The following is a 24,514-nucleotide window of genomic DNA, read 5'->3' as shown; positions in this document are numbered from 1 at the left end:
TAGATAAACAGCGCTGTCAACAGCCATTTCATAAGCTAAAACAACTAAGTATTAATTATTCTGACATCAAATAACATTACCAGTTAAGAAATTTAATGATATATAAGCCGTTTTGTTTGTTACTTTCCTGAATGTATTATTCCAGTCAGTGATATTATTTGTAAAATCTTTGCTAACTACTTGTTGGATTGCTGAAGGCTACATGTTGCTGGTCAAAACTACGATATTATATCCCAAAAAAGGCACTTAATCCACCTGTTTTACTCTATAAACTATGTATAACAAGCAAGTTTTCCGTTATGAAAACTGCAGCGCGAACTTTGGATCAGTCCATTTCTGACGAAATGATAGGGGTGTTTGGAATAGTCCATGTATTGGGAATATAGTTTCTACATTATTCATTAAAGGGATACTTCACCGATTTAGCATTCAGCTTTGTATCTGTAGAAACCCGGCAGTATTACTGAATGACCATGTTTCCCTCCCTCATTTCCCCCTGAGAGGAGAGATATCTGCATTTTGGTTCTGCAAAAAAGTCCTCCGATGATGTAATATGACGATTTTTGCATCATCGGAGGACTTTTTTGCAGAACAAAAATGCAGATATCTCTCCTCTCAGGGGGAAATGATGGAGGGAAACATGGTCATTCAGTAATACTGCCAGGTTTCTACAGATACAAAGCTGAATGCTAAATCGGTGAAGTATCCCTTTAAATTAATATTATTCTTCACTCTTTCAGACCCCTCTATTTATGACTTTGTATGCAAAGAGGGAGTGATTGTGATGATGATGATTATTATTATAAGGGTTTGTTCAGTTCAGTAGTGTCGTAGTAATTATTATGTCAAAAACAGAAGTATAACAAAAATAAAAATCGGTTCAGCATATCGGTTATCGGGCACATAAGCATCAAAATATTTGTTATCGACATCGGTTTAAAAAAATGAGTATCGGTCGATCTCTAATCACAACCTCCGACATTCAAAAAATCCGCTCCTCGCTCCTGGCAAAATCACGCCACTCCACTCCTCGCTCCGCTCCCACTCCGCACCGCTCACATACTCTGGTTGAAACCTAGATACTAGTATAATAGCGAATACGCGAAATGGGAGTTTGCTTTACAGATAATGAGAAAGAGCAATGCGAAAAGAAAGCGCTCAGTGAAATGAAAAAGATTACTACAGTAAGTTATGGTTTAACTCTTGAAACACTGTTTTTGTTTGTTTTTTCAGTGGTGTAGTCTAACATGATATGCAGGTATACGCAGTAAGGTCAAGGATTTTCGTATAACGTTACCCACTTAAAAAGCTTGTTGATACGTAACACCATGTGACAAACCTTTCACACTTTCATTAATAAATTATCAACTGAATCACTAACCATTAGCACGCTCCACTTGCTACTTTGGCGGGTTGAACCTCATACAGCCTGCTATATACAGTATTTGGTGTATTTAACTTCATGCGGCACTGCGCGATCCGATCATAATGGCCGTTTCTCAATACCAAGTATGCCAAGTTCAGACTTGCGTCCTTCGTAGTTCGGACTCGCAAGTTCAGACTCAGAAGAATGAACTTCCAAGGCTGGAAGGACGTGAGTTCGGTTATATTACAAATGAAAAAAGCAAAGTACTTGATGTCGTCATTCAGTCTAACCAATTCGTGCAGTCCTGTATATTCTTACTTTAATGTATTTTTAACAAAATATATAAAATGCAAAAGCCCTGCATGTTTTTGTTTTGAAAATATGAAATATGTGGTTAAGGCAACACACGAATAAGCTGATGAGCGTTAATGTATTTATTACAAAATTGGGTATGAGTATAATATAAATCACACAACCATTTATATTGATACTACGTTTGTACTACATGAAATAAACACAAGAAAAACATCCCACTGTAAAAAAACAATATATAATATTCTCAATAAAATTGTTGTAACAATTATCACTCACTAATTTCCTCTGCTAAGGGAAAACGTGGTAGATTAGCTCCACGAAACATACATGCATAGGTCACCTCAAGGGGCGCTAAACGGGGGCTTAGCCAACCACAGGTTTTCAGGAATGCAGCTAGTGAGAGGCTGACGGCCAATGCTCCACAACATCAGCCACCAAGGCGGTGGAGGAGTACAAAAGGCAGTTTCCGATACGTTTTTGCACTAATATCCCTCCCTAGTGGTGCAAACGTGCAGCACCAAAACGGAGGCTGCAAGCTGACACAGGAGCCAACTCTGAGTGTCTCTTCCAGTTTGAGGAAAGAAAACAAAGGAAACCGGCTCAATGCGAACACTGTAAAATCTAGTGAACGTGTTAGGTGTCGCACAGCCAGCAGCTCTACAAATGTCCGTTACTGAGGATCCACGAGCCAATGCCCAAGAATATGCCACATTTCTAGTAGAATGCTCTCAAATTAACCAAGGGCGATTGTGTATACAATCCAATGAGACATCCTCTGCTTCGTGACAGCTTCCCCTTTTGCTGACCATCATAACAGACAAAGATCTGCTCTGAGGTCCTAAAGCTTTGAGTTTGATCCACATACTTACGCACTGAATGCACAGGACATAACAAAGCCATGGCTGGGTCTGGCTCCTCCGAAGGCAGCGCTCGCAAGTTCACCACCTGATCTTTGAAAGGAGTGGTGGGAACTTTAAGCATGTAGCCGGGCCTGGGTCTCAGTGTTACACTGGAGTCAGCAGGTCCTAATGAAGGCACAAATCGTTGACCAAAAATACATGAAGGTACCTTATTCTCTTAACGGAAGCCAATGCGAGTAATGTTAAAGTTTTCATTGTGAGAAATTTGATACTCATAAATTCAGAGGTTCGAAGTGGGCGTCCTGAAGGTCTTTCAGCACCATGGACAGGTTCCAAGAGGAATAGAGGGAGGGCGCGAAGGATTCAGCCTTCGCGCACCTCTTAAAGGGCATGTTGCAGGTTAAACACCACTGTCGATTAATGGGTACATAAATCACTCAAGATATGTATATCATTTTTAAAATGTCTCAAAAATGGTCTTAAAGACCTTTTTTTACGTTTTTGGTATTAACATTTTTTTACGCAATTTGGTGATCACGTTGGGGAGAAGTGAATAAAAGCCTCAGCCAAAGCCATAGAGATAGATGAGACATTTACTGCCGTTGAATACTTCTGTATATAATATGGAAATAATATATACATAGTAGGAAATGCAGTATACCACATTATATAAAGTTACCATGCTAATTATTATTTATAATATGTGTGGAGATAAATAAACCTTTGCAAATCTGCTGATTTGATTCATTCATTTCCTGACCACCAGGCTAGAGATTTTAAACCATAAAATCCTTAATTCACATTTACTAGTCTATCAAATAATATCTAAAATATATTGTTATGTGAAATTAAAGGATGCTTTGTTATATTGTTTATGCGATCATAACTAATCACACAATCATTTTATACGCAGAAGCAGCAATCAGCAGCTGCAGCGCACTCTGATCCGACCGCATGCATACTGCAATAAACAGCCGTTCTGCGGCTTTTTACATGAAAGGACGACAGGCTATGCCATTTGGGGTGGACAGCTCACTGATCCCCATATTTTTATAAATCCTGGACATGGTTGGACCTGCCTAAATGGGTTGAGCACTTTTATATACTTTGTTGAGCAGAGAGGCTGCACAGTTTGACCAGCGGGAAGCGGCCACACATCAGGCCGCCTGACGGTGTTGCTAATATAACTCGCAATGTATTAGCAGACCGGCCCACCGGGAAAGTCCCGACTCTCCCGATTGCCATTCCGCTACTGGCTGTAAGGAAGTCAGTGCATTTCGGTCGCTGGTCTAGGAGTTTACCCCGCGACCAGATGTGATGTGGTGCCTCACTCAGCTTCCAGGATTTGAGGCATGCTGTCTGAATTCGTTTGTGCTGAAGATAGCATACACCAATTTCAGGCAGGATCATGGTCCCCCTCAAGCACGTACGAGTATGTTAATTGTTTGTTTACTTTCTACACGGATTATGCTAATGTTATATGTTATGATATCTGACTGTCTGCCTATCTATCTTTCTATCTATCCATCCGTCCATCCATCTGTTTATCTAGTCTATCTAAACCTATGTATTTATCTATAAACTGAATACTGTACTTTACTCGTCTCTCTAGTCACACAAAAATTAAAGCTGCCACACGCCCTTTAAAAATCTAATGACCAGGTCAGCCAGAAAAAAGACAAAAAGGCAGGACTCATGTCAGGTACAAGTTTGTATTAGCCTGCTTAATTCCGACTCTAAAGAAAATCAGAAGACTTAATGTTTCATTCTTTCATTATGGCTCATTCGATCATGAACGTGACGTGTCAAAAAAATTAATGAAAATTTAAACTTGACAGGCAAACTTTTTGGGAGATATAAAGTCAACAGATATGTATGTTTATCATTAATTGCCACAATGAAACGCACATGGGTATAAATAGGCTACACATAAGTACGCCAGACAGCTTGAAAATGGAAATAATCTAGTAGCATCAGGTGTAAAATCTTCTGTCACATTTTTACCAAAATAGAAAAGAATCTGTAAAGTCAAGATATTTAAATAACAATGAAATCATTTCTGCATGAAAGCCGTTTTAGAGAGAAAATTATATTCATTATGTAATGCAAAACGAACAGCATTTTCTTTCCTTAGCTAATGGACTGTACTCAATAGTGTTCTAAATATTTGATTCAAGCAAAAGTTAATCAATGGTTTTCTTTATTACTGTTTTTATGTTCATTTTAAGAGGACTTATTCAAATAGGTAAATTCAGTTCCATACTTATGAGAAGTTTGTGGCCTAGTTGAATTTTAGTTTGTATGGTTATTGTCAGCATGATCAAATTTGACCCTCATAAGGGGACATTTTTTCCCAATCCGGTCCTCAGCTTAAAGGATTCTGACACCTGGCATAGAAGGTACTAGTTTGTTGGAACAACATCCATTCCTCGTGAAAGTGTACCTTTTATTTACTTTGGTATTTGTAGTAAAACTACAAACAACACCACGTGTGATACAAACCAGACTTTATTAACTAGACTAAACTCATACTATTCTAACACACACATGCACACATAAATACAGTTTATCAAATGAAGGTTAAAGTTTAGGTAGAGGAAAAATAAAGCATAAGGTTATGGCAGTAATTGAAATTCAGTAGATTAACGTCTCCCTTTGTTTAATAAGCATTAATAAGTATTAATTATTAAGTATATTTGTAATAGTTTCAAAGTGCTTTAATAGAAATATTGCCATAGAGACAGAGCGCAGCGCGTCATAACCTGAAAACCACGCCCACCGGGGGGGAAAGCAATCCAACCGTCTCCATTGACTTTGCATTGCGAGAAGCCGCCTACTTGTCATTTCTGGCTTAAAACAAAAAACTGAATAATGCCTAAAAGCTGCTGTGTGACAATATGTACAGCTAACAAGCCAAAGAACCCAGAAATAAGTTTTTATAAGCTGTCGAGCCGTAAAACCCAGCCTTTAAGGAGAATAAAGTGGATCGCCGACTACGTTTCCCCCTAGTGGACGCAGTTTTACTAATAGAAGTACTATGAAAAGTTGCCTGTTTCCATTTTTGTGTCTTTAAACGCTCGTTTTTTGGGGTCGACACTTACACCATTCATTAGCAGAACAATAAAGAAGATATTTTGCAGAAACCCCAGTGCTCCGTCATGCAAGTCAACCGATCCGCACACTTTAAGAGCTAAAGCATATATATCCAATACAAAAGTAATCCCCCATAACTTCGTGTGACATATTGACGTCTTGTGAAGCAAATCAATCAGTTTCTGCAAGAAACTGGACGTTATTTACTATTAGCGTGAATGCCAAAGCAGGAAGCGCGCTTTCCGTTCGAGGCGATCTCTTTCACTGGTGGCTGTTGGCTATGGATGTTGGTCTCTATGCGCCACCTACAGAGCGGGAGCGTGAAGCGCACTTCCTGCTTGGCAAAAGCTCTGCATTAACGCTGAAAAATATTTATATATATATATTCGAATCTCAAAACTGAAAATCGAATGTCAACCCACGGAACGAATATTCAAATTTTCTGGTCCAGCCCTAATGCTAATGTTAATGCAAACTCATGAAACTAGTTTTTTTTTTAACCCATTCACAATATGCACACAGACATGCTATTCTCATACATATTATGCTGAATATGACACCATTAATGTGAATTAAGAATTCAGACAAAAGTGTAGGCTATGGATCCCTGATTATTAAGTTTAACATTTCTCAGTATTAAACACATGTATAATATTCAATGTTTGCTTGCATTCATCTTGCCTCGCACTTCAGCGATATTAGGTATGGCAAAGCGTTCAAAGAGTATGGACGCTTCCGAACTCTTTGCCAAGATGGCCGACCCTGAACTCTCTGAACTCTGCTATGCCCAGAATAAACGACTAAGAACAATATATTTAGCGTGCTTCTTACACATTTAATGTGTTGTCCCTATACTAACACACCTTCTGTGTTATTATTCATTGTGCCGCTCACCACAGTCCTGCGATGGAATGAGGATATGCTATTTCCTACCCAAAGTTTTGTCTCCATTCTCGCTTTCATCCTAGTAGAGTGGAGCTAAGATGCAAGGAAAGGAAACAAGGATGCACAAATAAGGATTTAAAGGGCTTAAATAGGGACAGCGGACCGATCGGAACATCACACATAATACAAGGGAGACAATCAGAACATGACACCTGAAACAAGAGACAAACATGGCAGTGAACGATTTTGATATAAAAGACATGAACAATAAACCAAGAACACACAGATACATCACAGGTTTTTATGTAAAAGATTACAATTTCCCCATTCAGTCAACAAATTGATTTTCAAATCTTTTTATCTCTGCCAAATATTGTACTATCCTAACAAACCATACATCAATGGAAAGCTTATTTATTTATTATAAATGGTTTAAATGAGATTTTTTTTCTGACATTAAAGGAGCGGTGAATCAAAAACTCAATTTTAACTTGATAATTTGTTATATAAGAGGTCATCATACTTAAATGAACATCCTGCAAGTTTCAGAACTGAAAACATCCGTGCTACTGAAATATAACCGTCTTTGGCACCAAGCCAGCTAAAAACTCCAGTCTAAAATTCGGAAATCTATGACGTCAAAGTAGAATTGAAACACCTCCCCATAACCAAAAGGACAAGTCTACTTTTGTAGCCCCGCCCACAGCTTCGCGTGACACGTGTGTCTCAGTAAGTAAACATGTCTTTAAAGATTGACAAATTTAACCAAAATGACTTTTTAAATACATTTTTTCTGAGAGACTTTTATTTTGACGCGGTGATCTGTTATGATACCATGGAAACGCATTTTCACAACCGCGTGGGAACAACACAGAAGCTAAATACTTCAATTCGGAGGCTTGGAACTTAACATTAGCAATATGCTTGGATAAAGTTTGCTTTTGAAGAAGTTCCAGCTCGTGTGGGGAGCGTTTGTTAACGTTGTGGACATGGATTCATTTGTAAAGAAGTCGATGCTGGATTTGCAGAGAGACTCAGTCAGAAGCACCACTTATATTGGATCTGACAACAACGACACAGCAGTATAATTCACAGTAAGACATTTTACTTTATTTAAGTTACTGCGTTTCACTATTGCTTTGTTAAAAGAGATTGCTTAATGTGTCCTGTTGTAACAGGACTAAATACGTTTGTTGACTGTTTTAATTTACTAAAAACATTAAACGATTAATAAAGGTACAACACTTAACAATACGACTGTAATTTAAAGGTAGAAATATACAAAGTTAGTTATAAGGAAGGATTTATCAACCGCAGTTTAGATTCTGATGCCCGTTTACTGTGTTGTATACGGTAATTTAGGCAAGTTCCGTTTGAAAGGTCAAACACTCAACAAAGCTTATTTTTTATCATATAACTGTGGTATTTAACATTACGTCAATGTAAAAGCGACCTCACAAGCACAATAGAAATATACAAAGTTATTGATAAGGATTTATTAGCCGCAGTTTAGATTCGGATGCACGCTTACTGTGTTTTATACGGTAATTTAGTCACGTCGAGTTTTGTTTCTACTTTAATATACGTATTGTCATTTATGTGTATCATGTTTAGCACCCAGAATCTTTTGTGTCTCAAACATATTTGTGTTCGGCTGCTATTTTTATCACATTAATGTTTTTAAAACATTTCCCTACATGTAATGACGGGGAATGAAGCTGTCCAATCATAGCAGTGGGTGTTTACGTTCAGGTCTTCAATGCGGCCCGCCCCTTCAAACGAACCATTCCTCAAGACAGCCAATAATCCATGTTACAAAATAGCGTATTACTTATTGCTTTTGATGTTTTTGAATGTAAAAACAACGCGAAATGCATAAGTAGACATCAATCAACGTCATAAAGCAATAAAATCGACCAATTCACGGCCCCTTTAATTTGACAAGAATACAAAGAATTCATTGTAGTTTTTTTCTATGATCACATAAATAAGCCTAAATGTCCACATACAGACAGTTAACAGACTCTTGACTTTTGAGAGTTCTTATTGATCAAGTTGACTCATCGTTTATAACGGGGTTCTCAAACTTTTTGTGGCCCTTACAGGGGAAAAAATATCAAAGGACCCCCTTAAAATTCGAATATTTACTAAGCATATTCCTACTTTAAAGCATATTTTTACACTTATAAATATGATGAGCATATAATGATAAACAAAAACACATTCTCTCCTAATGCTGGGTACACACCAAAAGATAATCGGGCTGATTTTGGGCCGATTTCCCCCCTTCCGACAATCCTAGCTATGTCCCGAGTATCGCGATGGTTTTACAGATTATCTTATCAGATTGTCCCTTCGTGTGAGTTGTGTAAAGAGTGTCCGAACCTGCTCGGAAGAACGTCGGAGCCGCGCCGATCGCGAATCGTAAATATTCAACATGTTGAATATTTACGATCAGAAATCCCGATGTGTGTGGGGAATCCCGAGGACAAACGCGAGCACGCTATTGAGATTATCACGTGAAACGAAACCATATCCAATCAGAAAGCCAGATGAGGGAAGACGGAAGCAGTAATGGCACGGCACAAAGGCCGCTTCTCATTTCCAGGCTGCATAAACGTCATCAAGACTGTCTCAGAATATTAACAGTTATAAAATTGACTATTATTCCTAGTTTATCGTATATTGTTGTAATATACTTATGACTTTCGAATGTAATGCTCAGTTAACTTGAATAAACCAGGTTTCATGACGTATGCAGCCTGCATATGCGACCTCCGCAGGCTACAGCCTTGATTGAGAAACGGCCAAAGTGAAGTTGATGTGGACAGCACAGCAGAGATGGAGGATCAGCTTCTTGATTTGTGGCAACAGCACGAATGTTTATACAACGTGTCTTGTAAAAATTATTCCAAGCACTATAATTGAAATGTCTTCCTGCATATCGTCCGCCATTCTGAAGTCTCGCGAGATTTTGTGGGATTTCCTGTGTTCACAGTCGAGACTCTGGTTAAAAATCTGTTTGTGTTTGGTGTGCTGTCTTTAACACATAATGGCACACCACACACTATAGGAGCAAAACGGTTAAATCTAGGATTTTTTATCCTCATGTTTGTGGTCTATCACATTTTTAAAATCTTATAAGATGTAAAAAATCTTTTGGTGTGTACCCAGCATAAATCATTATTTTCAACACATGTGTTTTTGAGAGGGTTGTTTTGTTCAAATGTTTTGTTTTCAAACTCAACAGTTCAAATTTTTTATAACAGTTATAATGATCTTAAAGGCTTTCATAAAATAAGAGGTAGCAAGACTGACATGGTTTTTAGATAGTCCCCATATGTAAATTTCACGTTCTTAATAATAAAACACAAATATACACTGCATGAAAAGAGGTGTATCCGTACTAGGAAACTCCTGTAAACACCACTGATTTTCGGAAGTATCTACTAGTTCCACTGAGGGTAAACTACTAATTCCACCAAGTTAGGAAACTCCCGTAATGATACCAATTCGGATGTATCTTGCTGAGGGGATATCCCCGTGGAATATGCAGCCATTTGTTGCCATGGCAAGTAATCCCATTGAAGATTTTGGCAGGGGCCATTTTCACACCTACAGAGGTACTGGAATTTCACACCTTTGCACAATTCTAGTGTCCCCATTGGTGTTTATTCTCAACACTGATTGGTTGCTTTTAAAACCCCCTCCCAAAACTCTGACAACTATTGGGACACAACTTTGAAACTTTCCAGTTGAGATGATTTGATTGGTTACACTTTGTTTTAAGCCCAACCCAAGCCCTCATAGCTTAGTGACTTGATTGGTTATTTGCCTGCTATGCAGATAGACTACACCCCCCCACTATATACTACTATACATCCCCAAAACCCTTAAAAAAAAATAAAAACTTGAATTGAGTTTGAAACGTTTATTTAAAAAAAAACAGAACAATCCACAATTGTCACAATCACAAAATAATATAATACACAAATATTAAAAGTTGCATACATAAACAATACAATTTAAACTCATAAATATACAGACAGAGAAAGCAATATTAGAGTAAAATAAAACAAAATAAAAGCAACAATGAAAACTACATTCAAAGCAGTACAATGTAATGTAGCAGTGGCGGCTCGTGACTGCTCATCCGAGGGTTGCAAATTCAAAATAAGTGTTCAGAGTGTCGTGTGATGCTTGCGTTTTTAAAATATGTGTTTGTTGCTTCATGTAAACCACGTGCATCACGTGTTTAGTCAAAACACGTGATGCACATACACGCAGAACACATATTTTGAAATTGGGAACCACATAAATGACGGGCTATATACATGTTGTGACAAACTTCGCATCGAGTGCTCACAAAAAAAAAGTCACCAGCTGCCACTGTAATGTAGTAAATATCTAAATAAAATGAACAACAACTATATTGATCTTGCTCTTAAGAAATCAGTCCTACACTGCAAAAAATGACTCTTACATAGTATTTTTGTCTTGTTTTCAGTACAAATATTATTTAAATTAAAATGCTTGTTCTTGAGGAACAAAATGACCCAAGAAAATAAGTCTAGTTTTAGACAAAATAAATAAATAAAATACACACACATACATTAAGTGAATTTGTGCTTAAAACAAGCAAAAATATCTTCCAATAGTGTGAGAAAAAAATCTTAAGTTTTCCTTTTTCTTAAAAACTTAATTAAAACACAATTTTCTCACCCCATTGTTAGATATTTTTTCTTGTTTAGGCACAAATTATCTCAAATTGTATATTTTTGTCTAAAATCTAAAATATTTTCTAAGGTAATTTTGCTCATCAAGAAAACACATCTTGATTTAAGAATTTTTAGTTTTTCTACTGAAAACAAGATAAAAAGTGTTAGAAAGTGATTTTTTGCAGTGTAGAATTAATCACAGAGCTCTGTCTTGGAATTATTCAAACATTTCTCACTGTAATTTCTCACATTTAAGAAAACCGGTTGCATTAAACCATTCAAGTTTTAAAACACATAGATTTGAGTACTGTGAACTTAAATATAAGTGCTTAACTGCATGTGACTCAATTTGTTTAAGTTCACACTACCTAAAGTGCATAATTGCACAAGACTTAAGTTCACAGTACTCAAATGTATGTTTTTTAAAACTTAATGGTTTAAGGCAACCGATTTCCTTAAATGGTTTGAGTTAAGTTAACTGCTAAAAGCATATACTTGTCAGCAAAGGTAACGTTGATGCACCCTCATCTGGACAGACATCTCTTTGGAGCCCTTTGGAAATATAAAAGTACATAAGTATTTGGCATAATACTAATACACATATACATATACAGATACACACACGACAAATCAAATGACATAAAGTTGTACATTTTAGAAAGTTTACTTTAACTGTACAAAGATACAACAATATATTATCAAAGAACTTCATAATGTCTTCATAACTTCTTCCTTGATTTTCTGTGTTGATGTCCTCAGAGTCTCTGTGACGTTCTGCAGCTTCATTACTGTAGGCTACTTCAATATAGTTGTCTAGCAAACACAGAATAAAAATAGAATCACATACATCATAACACATCTATTTACTATTTAACCTCTTTGATTTAATAATTTCATTATTAAACTTACATCATTTTGGCCAGATTGCAGTGACATCAATTTCTTCAGTGTCTGGATCAGTCTGATGTTTTAGCTTCCACTGTTACTTCATTATTTTTCACTGTCAAACACAGAATTAAAAATTAAAATCACATACATCATAACACATCTGTTTACTATTTAACCTGTTTGATTTTTAAAATTGAATGAATAAACTTACATCATCTTTACCCAGAAACCTCTTCAGCGTTCACAAAGTTGACCACAGTGTACATGACCTCTGTAAACACAAACATGGATAGACTTCATATTTAAAAAGATGAAGAACAGCAAACATATTACGTTAAAATATATTATGACTCCAAGCTTCTTTACAATTAGCATCTAGGTTCTCTCAAAGTGAAGCTGGCTTTGTTACAAATCAATATAAAGCTATTAAAACCGTCTTGAAAAATAAGCAGCATCTACCAGAACTAAAGCAATGAGCTTTTAAAACAACAAAAGATCGTCTGTTTATCATTTAAAATAGCAGAGAGACACTTGCTAGCTGCTAACATTTCCAACACACAAGTTACTGTTGTTATGTTTGTTTTAAGCAAAGAACGTCTCATCTTGGCTTCTTTAAAGTTTTGTTTTTAAAAATTTAAAAACATCGAATTGATTCTTTTAACAGCGCGGTTTGAATGTTACTTCGCGTATTTTTAACCTCATGTTTACCGCTGTGTACCATGTATACCCTTAATGTTTTGCTGTTTGTGCTTTAAATTCAAACAGTTCTAGTATAAAGACAAAAACAAATCATAGTAAATAACATAATATGAACAAATAGGCATCCGATCAGCGCGATGCAGACAAACTAATTAAATCAAACTTACCTTACTGTTGATGTGCAAGCAAACAAAGAGTAGTCCAGGCTGTAACGGTTCGCGATTTTGAATTTTCCCGTCAAGCCCATAGGTCAAGCAGTCGCACCTGAAGGGTGGGGCAGATGAGTGGGTGCAGGTGCATTCTGGGAAATGTAGTCCTTTTCTTTGGCGTTGTCACTGCTGTACCATATGCTGCTGTAGATGTAAACTACGAATTCCAAGATCCATTGGATGCACTATCATTCCAGCCCAAGTTTGATTGATCCTCTGCTCGCACTTTATTATATACTTTTAGTTTTATATAATCCGCGTTTTCACACTATGCATTGTTCTTTATACTTGGTCATTAATAAAAAATAAAAAATATTTCTATAAAGTTTAAAACATTGACAAAACATGTTTAGTTGACAAACATGTTAACAGTTATTTTGAATGATGCTCAGATTTTCTTAAATATAAAATCTTTGTGAATCAGCACTTACTTGATGAAATACAAAACTCTTTAAACATGCCTCAGGAATTATCTCTGGGTTTAGTGGATTAACTGCTAATCATTGGAAACATTGAACGTATACCTAAATGAATTCTTACTTAAATATAAGTAAACTAATGCTGAGTTAAGACATGTAATTTACTGAACTTACTTAATTACAACATGAACTCAAATTAATTTATTGTAAAAGAATGCATTAACTAACTATGAAAAACATGTCATGTTAATGATGACTCTTCATTAGTTTATGATAGTATATGCCTTAACTCAGCTTTAGTTCATGTTAAAGTAAAAATACATGTATGTCTATTATCACTGTGATATATGGACCCTTATTATATTATAAAGTCCCAATCTCTTTTATTTAAATTGATTGATTGAAGACAAACATGATAATATGTGGTCTGACTTTGTACAAGCACGCATTATCATATGGTAACACTTACCTCCTCAGATAGACTACACATGATTGGTGCCCGAACATTTTCCTTACAAGGGCCAAACCTGACTGAGGGCCGTGGGCCAAAAGTAAATGGTGTTGTGTTATATTAAAATTAAAGTTGCTCTGATAACCCCTAATTTATAATTTTCTAATATTTTAAAAATAAATAAGCAAACATTACTCTGTTCATGCATAACTAATGCAGTTTTATTTTCAGTTCATTAAGTTTTGTGATGCATTTTATACACCTTCAAGTATGCATGAAACATAAAAAAATTCACTTTAATCCCTTGCATTTAATATTAATTTACATTTTTGTAATGTAAAAATACAACAAAAAATGATACATTTTAGAAAATGTTTAATTAAAAATATGATCATCTGCGTCAATAACTTTTATTCTTTTTCCTTATCTCACGTGGCATGATGGGCCAAATTAAAGATCTATTGTGGGCCAACTTTGGGCACCTCTGGATTAGAAGTACAGTAGCTGACAGGTATCTGCAGATATGTTTACCCAAGTTTGTCAGTCAGTATCACCGAACATGTTTTGCATTCACATGTGAAAGACTGTTTTTTAGATTATGGACCTGTCTATTGATATTTTTGTTTCTATTTTAAAAGATTTAATGAAATGTTAGGGTAGAATTATAATAACAATAGAAACAATGAACTTCAAATCATGAGACATCAGCAAAATCAAGCAGCTTTACATTTCACTGACTAATTTATCAATATCCTAGCTAGCAAAAATGTGTTACATGATGTCATTTGAACGGCTTCTTTTAAACGATTTATGCAGCATTGAGAGAAACGTGCACAATATTCTGACCTAGGGCAGTTGGAGACATGTTTTCAAAGTGTTGGAAATAGGGTTGGGCGATGTCCCCATAAATTGGCAGTTGACGATGGTTACGTAAACCATCGCGATGGACGATGATATCGTTAGGTGGGGGGGTATTTTAATTTTTCGTTATTATATAATTATTATTCGTTATTTTACTTTATTACTTCCACTTAAGAAGAGTTTTGCACTTTTTATTTTAATATATATTTTACATAAATACTATTCTGTACTTAAAATCTATAATTTTGTTATTTTACTATCCCAACTAATGTCTCTTTCCTATAGGTTGCACATAAGGGGAAAAAGTAGCTTTAATCCACTGAAGAAGAGTTGTGCACTTTTAAGCACTTTTTAATCTCTTTACATAAATATTTTTTTCTATTTAAAAGCTATAATTTCGTTATTTTACTAACCCAACGACTCCGCGCTTTCCAAATTTTGCACGTAAATATCTGTGCATATGTGCCACAAGTACTCCGTCAGAGAGCGGGTCTTCAGCACCGCGGGGAGCAGCCGCCACTTCAATCCGCAGCTTATTAAAACTAGACAAAGTGAACAGGGCCAGACACATCGAAATTTAAACATGGTCTGTGTATGTAAATCCCGCGTTTCGGTCGGAGTGTTGTTCCCGTTTTCTTGTTCTTGACGTTTGCTGAATTCTGGGTTTATATCCTGATCTGCCGCTTCAGTGCAGTATAGCCTCAATGTAACAATGAGCACGATCTCCCGAGACACTACAATAGGCTACTAATAAATGATTAATATGGGCTGTTTTCTTGTACAAAATTAATTATTTTAAGATAAATGTACAACATGTAAAAAGACAAGATTCTAGCAATGTCAAAATTAGGGATGGGCATTTTCCAGTAACTTACTATTACCAGTAATTTACTATTACTTTTAATATTTAATTTTTCGAATATTTAAGCTCTTAAAGAACGAATATTCGTTTATTTAAATTATGTTAATTAAGACATGCGTGTTTTGTATTTTTCATTTTGTCATAATTTCACAGAAGGCTTATAATTAGGAAATATCCACAACAAGCTAAACTTATATTCTGTATGTATATATATATGTATGTATTTTTAAGTTGAAAACATTGTAAAAAAAAATAAATATATATATATTTATTAAATTCTTCTTAAAAAATATCCTACAGAAAAAAATGCGTTAAAACTTAATGCGGAGCGAAGTCTAGTCAAATCCTTAGTTTCAAGTCGGTCGTTAGTATTAATTCATTACTGTTTGATCTTACATACATTATATTATACCAAATATTATACACTAACCCCAAATCTAAGCGAAGTTTGAGGACTTGCGAAGTTTAAAGTTTGAGGACTTGACAAAGTAGGCTATCATCATTTAAACAGACTCAAAACACCAAGAGCCCGGAGCAAATGAAAAAACACATCTACATAACCGACTGCTCAGTCAACATATAAATATCTTCTAGTTTGACATGTATTTGTGAATAAAGAAACCATCTTTACCCTACCTGCTTCGGTGAAAGCCCGTTCTTCTGCCTAGATACAATAATGCCGGTGCTGCGGAGAAAACTCTTCCTGATGATGGTTATCCGGTTCATTTTCAAAAGAGCACCGCATATAATAAATGTTCTCCGTTTCATTTCGTTCTCCGTGTCTGTCTCCTTATTAACAAAATAAAGTAGACTTTATAACAGAAAGCTTACAAATCTCTCGTGATGTGTTGAGTCGGGCGGCGGAGAAGCACGTTTAATAACACGTGAGCCCTCATGTAAGCCAGTGGCCAAATACGGCGCAGCACGGACAAACCCGGAGATAAAAGGAAAAACTTAAATTCGTCTGCAATCTGCATTGCCAAACAATCAGAAATACATAAAAATTAATGTTCATGTATATTTTACATTTAAGTCTGTAAAAGACAGTATAGATGAAGTGAAAAAGCATTAAATAAGTTGTTACCCTTTGGTGGCACATTAAAAACAAACAAACATTCGAATAGCATTTTTTAAATTCGAATTATTATTGCCATTCGAATATTCGAATATCCGTGCCCATCCCTAGATGCCTGACAGGATATTTTCACAGACGTCACGTCACGTCTCAGGCATAGACTACAGTATTTAAAATAGCATATATGCATTAGTTATATTTTCTATTTAATTTATAGAGCAATTCACGCAAAGATATTAGGTTAACTATAGTCTATATAGAAGAGAGTAAGTGTATGTCGACTCGCAGCGGAGTGGGGAAGGGGGCGTGGCATCACGATGGTGTCTCTCCATCGTGATGTCAGTCAACCATCACGATGGACGATGATATCGTCCATCGGCACAACCCTAGTTGGAAATAAATATTCTGAAATAACATTTGTTGCATTTCTCTTGAGTCAGAGACATAATTTTCACACATTAAAATTGTAATTGTGTCCATTGAATTTTAGTTATTTTGAATGATGCTAAGTTTCTTAAATAGACTAATTAAATTCTATTAATAATAAACGTATTTAGAAAACTTTTTTATGTACCACAATACTGTTTGTGCTGTCTTAAAGAGACATGGTTAACCCCCCACCCCACTCAGCTCTGAAAACAAAGAAGTAGGGATCGACCGATATGGATTTTTCAGTGCCGATGCCGATACCGATTTTTGTTTCATCAGCCTTAGCCGATGACCGATACAGGCTGCCGATTTTCTTGAGCCGATATTTGGAGCCGATACTGGTTTTGCTCACTCAATTTACATCATATAAATTATGTAAAAAATGGCATGTTGTTAAAAAGAGATGTTATTAGTTTGCACAGTTCTTACATTTATCGAGTCTAGGACTAGTCTAATCCCTGTCCAGGAAACCGCTCCATAGAGATGAAAAAAAAACCCACTTTGTTCAGCTATGATCAGCTGTTAAGCCGAGCTTTCAATGTTGTCATGAAAAGGTTGGTTGTTTTTAGTCACATGACCTGCAATCGCTTGCGGGTTCCAGCACTCTGTCTGTAAATTATGCCGGAAAAATCGGCAAACACGGCAGCCATGTATCGGCCGATGCCGATACGCATAAAACTCGAAAATATCGGCCCGATATATCGGCCGGCCGATATATCGGTCTATCACTACAAAGAAGACACCTCTACCTGTGGGTCATTAACATATAAAAAGCCCTTCACACCTCACACCCACCTCTCCTCACAACCAGCTGTAAGGATTCCTGGAAACTTCCACCAGTTCCTATATACATCCACAAACGTAAAGTTTCTGGATGTTTAACAAGTTTACTTTGGTGTATTACCTTTCCAAGCACGCTGCCTCAAAAATCTGGCAAACCTAAAGTTTAGCAGGGATTTCCCATCCCGTATTTGTCCGTATACAGCTCTTTTCATGCAGTGATATAATTTGTAACAAATTATTCCACAGACCCCTAGCTAAGCATTGAGGACCACCAGAAGTCCTCGGACCCCACTTTGAAAACCCCTGCTTTAGGACATCATTCTGAAGAATTTTTTTGTTATCCCATAAAAAGCACACTGTCTATTTTCATATAGTCATATTTGTACTTTCATCTATTATATTTCATGCCAATTCATTTTGCAGGCGGACTAAGACTGTTCTCCATATTGACTGGAAAAACAAATGACTCTCACAAGAAGTTTACTGAAACTCTGATAAGCCAAATTCAGGATCTGAGAGAAATTCCTACAATGGATCAGAGTAACATTGTTTTAGTTTTCTGTCCTATTGTTTCTCGAGCTGGAACTGATCTTGAAGCAGCACTGAAAACATTCACAGACTCTACAGGTTGTTTCATTATAGTGATCACACTTTAAGAAAACACAAAAGTTTTAATATAAATGTTCTCTTTTTCTTTGAACAGCATCTAAGCTGAATGTTATAGTGGTGCTACATCACACATTTGACCCAGAGAAAACTGTACCAGACAGCAGCAGATGTGTTAACAGGACGGATATACTGACAGTGGACTGTCTGTTCTATGAGGACACAGGATTACTGGAGTGTCAGAAGAATCAAGATGCTATGGACAAAGTTGTGAACTGGTTAAAAGAGGAGGTATCGAACAAGATGCTCAATAAATATTCTGACTAAAATGTTATAAATGCGTAATTTAAAGTTACTGTTTACTTAGTAGCTTCACATTCTAATTATTCTCCGCAGGTGGAGAAAAGGGGGCTTAATGTGTCTCAACGTCAAAGTAAGTCAAAGTCACTTTTTCGTATAAGTTTGAACTATATTATTTAATTTCTGTTAAAGGCACAATATGTAGGATTTCACCACTAGAGGTTGCATTAAGAAAACACAAAGGCGAAGCATAATGACTTTATGAAGTAGAGTGGAACAATGATAGATGTTTTCACCATCCAGAGACACTAATCATGTTCACAGATGAGGTTATTTTTACCACTCTCTTCCAAAGAACGCAACAAAAAGTTATGGAGACGCCACATACAGCGGCTTAACAAAACAATTTATTTAACTATAGAAAGAAAGAAGTATATGTCCGTATGACAGTAATAACATTAACAGGTGTGTGTTTCTCATATGAAATACTGCTGCTTTTATGAGTTGTACATTAGTTGTCTTCATATAATGAATATAAAATGTGCCCATGTCTGATTAAATCTGTAGCTGAAAAAGCATCAATGTCAGATGGATCCAAGCAACGGAATTTAGACCCAAATACAACATCAGCAGGTTTGTGTTTCTCATTTGAATTTCTGCTGCTTTTATGAGTTGTACATTGCTTGTCTTCATATAATGAATATAAAATGTGCCCATGTCATGTCTGTTTAAATCTGTAGTTGAAGAAGCATCAAAGTCAGATGCATCCAATCAACTGAATTTAGTCCCGAATACAACATCAGCAGGTTTGTGTTTCTCATTTGAATTTCTGCTGCTTTTTGAGTTGTACATTGCTTGTCTTCATATAATGAATATAAAATGTGCCCATGTCATGTCTGATTAAATCTGTAGTTGAAGAAGCATCAAAGTCAGATGCATCCAATCAACTGAATTTAGTCCCGAATACAACATCAGCAGGTTTGTGTTTCTCATTTGAATTTCTGCTGCTTTTTGAGTTGTACATTGCTTGTCCTCATATAATGAATATAAAATGTGCCCATCTCATGTCTGATTAAATCTGTAGTTGAAGAAGCATCAAAGTCAGATGCATCCAATCAACTGAATTTAGTCCCGAATACAACATCAGCAGGTTTGTGTTTCTCATTTGAATTTCTGCTGCTTTTTGAGTTGTACATTGCTTGTCTTCATATAATGAATATAAAATGTGCCCATGTCATGTCTGATTAAATCTGTAGTTGAAGAAGCATCAAAGTCAGATGCATCCAATCAACTGAATTTAGTCCCGAATACAACATCAGCAGGTTTGTGTTTCTCATTTGAATTTCTGCTGCTTTTTGAGTTGTACATTGCTTGTCTTCATATAATGAATATAAAATGTGCCCATGTCATGTCTGATTAAATCTGTAGTTGAAGAAGCATCAAAGTCAGATGCATCCAATCCAGGGCTCGAAATTGCGACCATTTTGGTCGCATATGCGACCGAAATTTAATCTGTGCGACCTTAAAATATATTTGGGAGCATTTGTGCGACTGCTCATTTTGTTGTGACGCGAGTTGATTGTGATCCTGCGTGCTGGCGCTGTCCCAGGTTCAGTGTTCTCTCCAACGATACATAACCAATCAAATTTCACCATTAAGTTCTTGCGTTTAATGAAGACCGCAGATTGGCTAATATGAGCGTCAGTCATTCCTTGTTTCAGTGAAGCGCGGAAATGTGAAAAGACGAACGCGTCGCGAGCATGACGAGAGCGAGACGATTACAGCCAAGGTTATAACTGTTTCTTTGACGACGATCGGGATTCAAATGTAACTCCACCACCGGAAAATACGAGTTGACGTTAAACCTTTCAGAGAGAGTGGCTTAAAGATTTCGAGTGTCTATGAAAATGTAACTGTTTACTGTAAATCCTGTAAAACGGTGTTAATGGCGGAATCAAAACATTTTAAGCGCCAGACGTACCTTGCTTAAACATGGCGAAAGTGCCAAAAACACAAGACGTGTCATGACAAATGTGTTTATTATTGATGGAGACACCGACCTGTCTGTCAGTGTGTTTAATGGTGTATGTGCGCATGCGCTGGTGAATGGACATTCGACAAACATCCTTGTGGTCCATGTTGCTGTGGAATACGACAATGCTGATGGTATGTTTTTGTTGTATTTTTTAAAACATTGCCTATTTAGTAGTAAAAGCATCCTGGTAATGCAGTTATCAATACCAATATATATTAGCCTTCTATATTAGGGTCACTTTTGTAATGTCACAATTAATCAGTGTTTTACGTGTTTGCTAGATTTTCTATGTAATCTTAATCATGTTACCTGTAATTGTTAAATCATTATTGCTGCTATACTATTTCAACAGCATTTGGGTATTAAATTAAAATAAAATAAAATAGAAGACCAACTTTTAAATGCTGGCCATAGGACGTGTAAAGCCCGGTGGTGGTGTTTTATTTTTAATAAAATAAATCTATTAACATTTACATTGTAGTTGTGGTAGTTTTTAATTTTTGGATGGATGCGCCTAAATTTTTGCTGGTGCTCCTAACTCTTTAAAGTTGGGAGCACCAGTGCTACCAAATAAAAAAGTTAATTTTGAGCCCTGCAATCAACTGAATTTAGTCCCGAATACAACATCAGCAGGTGTGTGTTTCTCATGTGAAATACTGCTGCTTTTATGAGTTGTACACTGCTTGTCTTCATATAATGAATATAAAATGTGCCCATGTCATGTCTGATTAAATCTGTAGTTGAAGAAGCATCAAAGTCAGATGGATCCAAGCAACGGAATTTAGACCCAAATGCAACATCAACAGGTGTGTGATTCTCATGTGAAATACTGCTGCTTTTATGAGTTGTACATTGCTTGTCTTCATATAATGAATATAAAATGTGCCCATGTCTGATTAAATCTGTAGCTGAAGTAGAATCAAAGTCAGATGCATCCGAGTCAGTTAATTTAGACCAGACCACCGGTGAAGGCGCTCGGCAAGTCCGGGCCACATTCTAGAGCTGGCTTCAATCGATTCCCTCACCCGCATAACAGCGACTCCTGCTTCCATGGAACCAAATATTGCTGTTATATCCACCCGCGTCGCAATCAGTCATAAACTTAGACCAGCTTTTCCTCATATCTGTACTGTTCTCTCTCATTGGCTGTTAAATTCAGGTGCTTTCTAGCGAGAAGTTGCCTCCACTAGCAGCTCAAGCCCTGACACATTATCTCTCATATTCTGCCATCTTCATTTCCACCTGTTATAGTATCACCAAATCTTGCGTGAGGTTGCCTCCGCAGACAACCCAGCCCCACTTCACATCATTATTTTGTGATTTTTGTTTAATGCAATGTGTTTGCGTGGTTTATAAAAACACATAATTTTTTCACATACAGTACATTATTGTTGCTCCTCTATGCCCCGCCTTTCTGAAACGTACTGATTTGTACAAAGCTCATCGTTCTGAGAAAGCACGGTATGAGTTGTGTTTGGCCGAATACCTCAAGTGTGTAAACGGAAATGTAATACTCCTTACCATACCAAGATCAGCTCCCAATGCAATAGTGAAAGGAGATAATATCGTCTTATGAATACGAGCCTGAATCTGACCCAGGAAATGCAGATGACCAAGCTGATCGATCAATTTTGCTAGCACGGCCTTAGCAGAACAGATTGGTAAGGTAAGGATTACTAAAACATAAAACCATGTCTGTGTTTGTGATCGAAGAAACGACAAATAACAAGCGCTACGCTACATTCGAGTTTTAATCATCAGTAAGAAATTCTTTAAATATGAAAACAAATGCTACTTACAGACTGTGAATCAGAAGAGCCAGAGTGTACTTGCAAAGTTCGAATTGCTCTACTTTTAGACTTTGTGCACATCCAGTTTTGAACTCTCCTATGTTCAGGAAGCAGTCCTTTCATAAAATGTGCAGCACAGAATTAAACATTTGAGCTGTACCTCACATAGCAATTTTGTTCCAGCCAACACAAGTATTTCCTCCACCCACATACAACAAAGAATGACGGCCCTACAATGGTCCAGATCTGGATTACAGACATGAGCAACGAGACATGGGCAATGAGTGGCCCAAGTCTTATGTAGTTAATAGCCCATAACTGGCACAGACCTGGGCCAGTACAGGTTCTAACATCGGTACTAATTCTCAGCCATATCAAAACCAGCATTTAACAATAACCCGCAAAACTGAGCCATAACTCAGCCTAATCTTGCCCAAATTATTTTAATAAATAAATCACAAGAAAATTTATTTTCAAAATGCTTGCCTTTTTATTTATCAGTCAAACACCATGACAGCCACATTGCATGTATTAAAACTATTCCAGTATAAACTACCAGTAAAAAACAAAAGTACCACTTTGTTCAAATACATTACTGGCATGAATACAACACCAACAACTTAAATTACAAAGCAATGTTTTCCTTAGTAAACAAACAAAAGTTTAGAAGAATCTGGTAATTAAACAAAAAAACATTGTGACAGTTACACTGATGTGTGAAACATAGTTTACCAGCTATACACAAATAAGTTTTAATTACATTGAACATATTAGCATGAATATACCATTGGAATTTAAATGAATTACTATAGGTAAATACAAGGTTGAACCAAAGTGAACTTAAGTTAGTTAAGTTAAGTTAATTAGAAACACTGTGACAACTTCATGTGTATGTGAAACCAACTCTACAGCCAGCTTTACACAAAAATACAAGTTCCAGTTCAAGTATTAGCATGAATCGAATTTAGGTTATTTCAATTTAATCAAAATAATAAAATTTAAACAATACAATTAATGAAAGTAAAATAAACAATTCAACATTAATAATAATGTGTGTGTATGTGTATGAAAAGTGTTCCTCTTCATGATTGTCCTCAACAGGAAGTACTGCTTTTCAGAGTCTCTTTTCTTCTCAACTTCCCTTTCCATAGATGTAAATATTACAGCAGCCCACTGTTATATAGAAGAAAAGAAAAACAATACAAATGAATATTTGTTATGAAATAGAGGCCATAAAATAAAGCAATTAAAAGCATGAAGATATACTTCAAAACAGACGACAGACAATAAGTAGATTAAACTTTTAGGGTGAACTGCTTCTTGTTTTCTTTCTCAAGTTGCTTTGGATGAAAGTGTCTGCACTAAATGTCTAAATAAAATGAAACATAGCTTAGACTTTAAAGTGCCCATCTTATGACAGCTTTTCCACAAGTTAAATAGGTGTATGAGTTCCATAAAGCATGTTTCAAAAGTTGTTTGCTCGAAATAGCTTGTAGGAAAAGATTGTTACCCATCTCTAGGAGCCTCTGTTTCAGGGCAGTTCAGATTGTGCCGTTTTGAGCTGGTCATTACATATTTATGAGGTGCTGCTCCTTTGATCACGCCCCACTACTAACGTCATGTGCCTGTGCATAGTGATATCGTGAGCAGTACAGACCATACTGTGTTATTATTTTATATATTATAATTATTAACGGTTTATGTTGCCAACAGACAAATCAAGCAGAAAAGTATCACTAATAAGTAACGTTACACTACAGGAGAAGAAACTCATGAGACACAATGATTCCAGAGTAAATTGTGATGTAGGAGTTTCAACAATAAACGCGTTTTCCCAGGACAATACTAACATATTCCAGTTATAAAACAT

General features: G+C 36.3%; 1 protein-coding gene and 2 long non-coding RNA genes across 6 annotated transcripts in view; 2 read left to right on the top strand and 1 right to left on the bottom strand.

Annotated features, from left to right (window-relative positions):
- The window catches only part of LOC141358850 (uncharacterized), a 74,211-nt gene extending 52,528 nt beyond the window's left edge, over window positions 1–21,683 (top strand). For 2 of the 3 annotated variants that reach the window (XM_073860658.1, XM_073860656.1), the window contains exons 4-9: window positions 18,617–18,810; window positions 18,916–18,952; window positions 19,387–19,452; window positions 19,560–19,625; window positions 19,732–19,797; window positions 21,595–21,683. In XM_073860658.1, coding sequence (XP_073716759.1) covers window positions 18,617–18,810; window positions 18,916–18,952; window positions 19,387–19,452; window positions 19,560–19,625; window positions 19,732–19,797; window positions 21,595–21,668 — 503 coding nt within the window. In that variant the 3' untranslated portion in view covers window positions 21,669–21,683. The remainder of the gene's footprint in view (window positions 1–18,616; window positions 18,811–18,915; window positions 18,953–19,386; window positions 19,453–19,559; window positions 19,626–19,731; window positions 19,798–21,594) is intronic. The other variant, XM_073860657.1, reaches the window with a different exon arrangement.
- Window positions 11,325–13,212, bottom strand: LOC129450457 (uncharacterized). Of its 2 annotated transcripts, XR_012365341.1 has the most exons (4): window positions 12,992–13,212; window positions 12,337–12,396; window positions 12,147–12,237; window positions 11,325–12,050 (listed from the first exon to the last, which is right to left on the bottom strand). It is a non-coding gene; the product is annotated as an uncharacterized lncRNA (long non-coding RNA). The 2 variants fall into 2 exon arrangements; XR_012365340.1 differs by having other exon boundaries at window positions 12,337–13,212.
- On the top strand, window positions 19,894–20,266 carry LOC141358853 (uncharacterized). Its single transcript, XR_012365343.1, has 3 exons — window positions 19,894–19,969; window positions 20,076–20,141; window positions 20,248–20,266. It is a non-coding gene; the product is annotated as an uncharacterized lncRNA (long non-coding RNA).
- Window positions 21,684–24,514: the final 2,831 nt, after the last annotated feature.

The sequence above is a fragment of the Misgurnus anguillicaudatus genome, chromosome 22 (assembly GCF_027580225.2).
Source record: "Misgurnus anguillicaudatus chromosome 22, ASM2758022v2, whole genome shotgun sequence".
Lineage (NCBI taxonomy): Eukaryota > Metazoa > Chordata > Actinopteri > Cypriniformes > Cobitidae > Misgurnus > Misgurnus anguillicaudatus.
The sequence above is the reverse complement of the archived record's forward strand: the minus strand, read 5'-3'. Positions and strand labels throughout refer to the sequence as shown.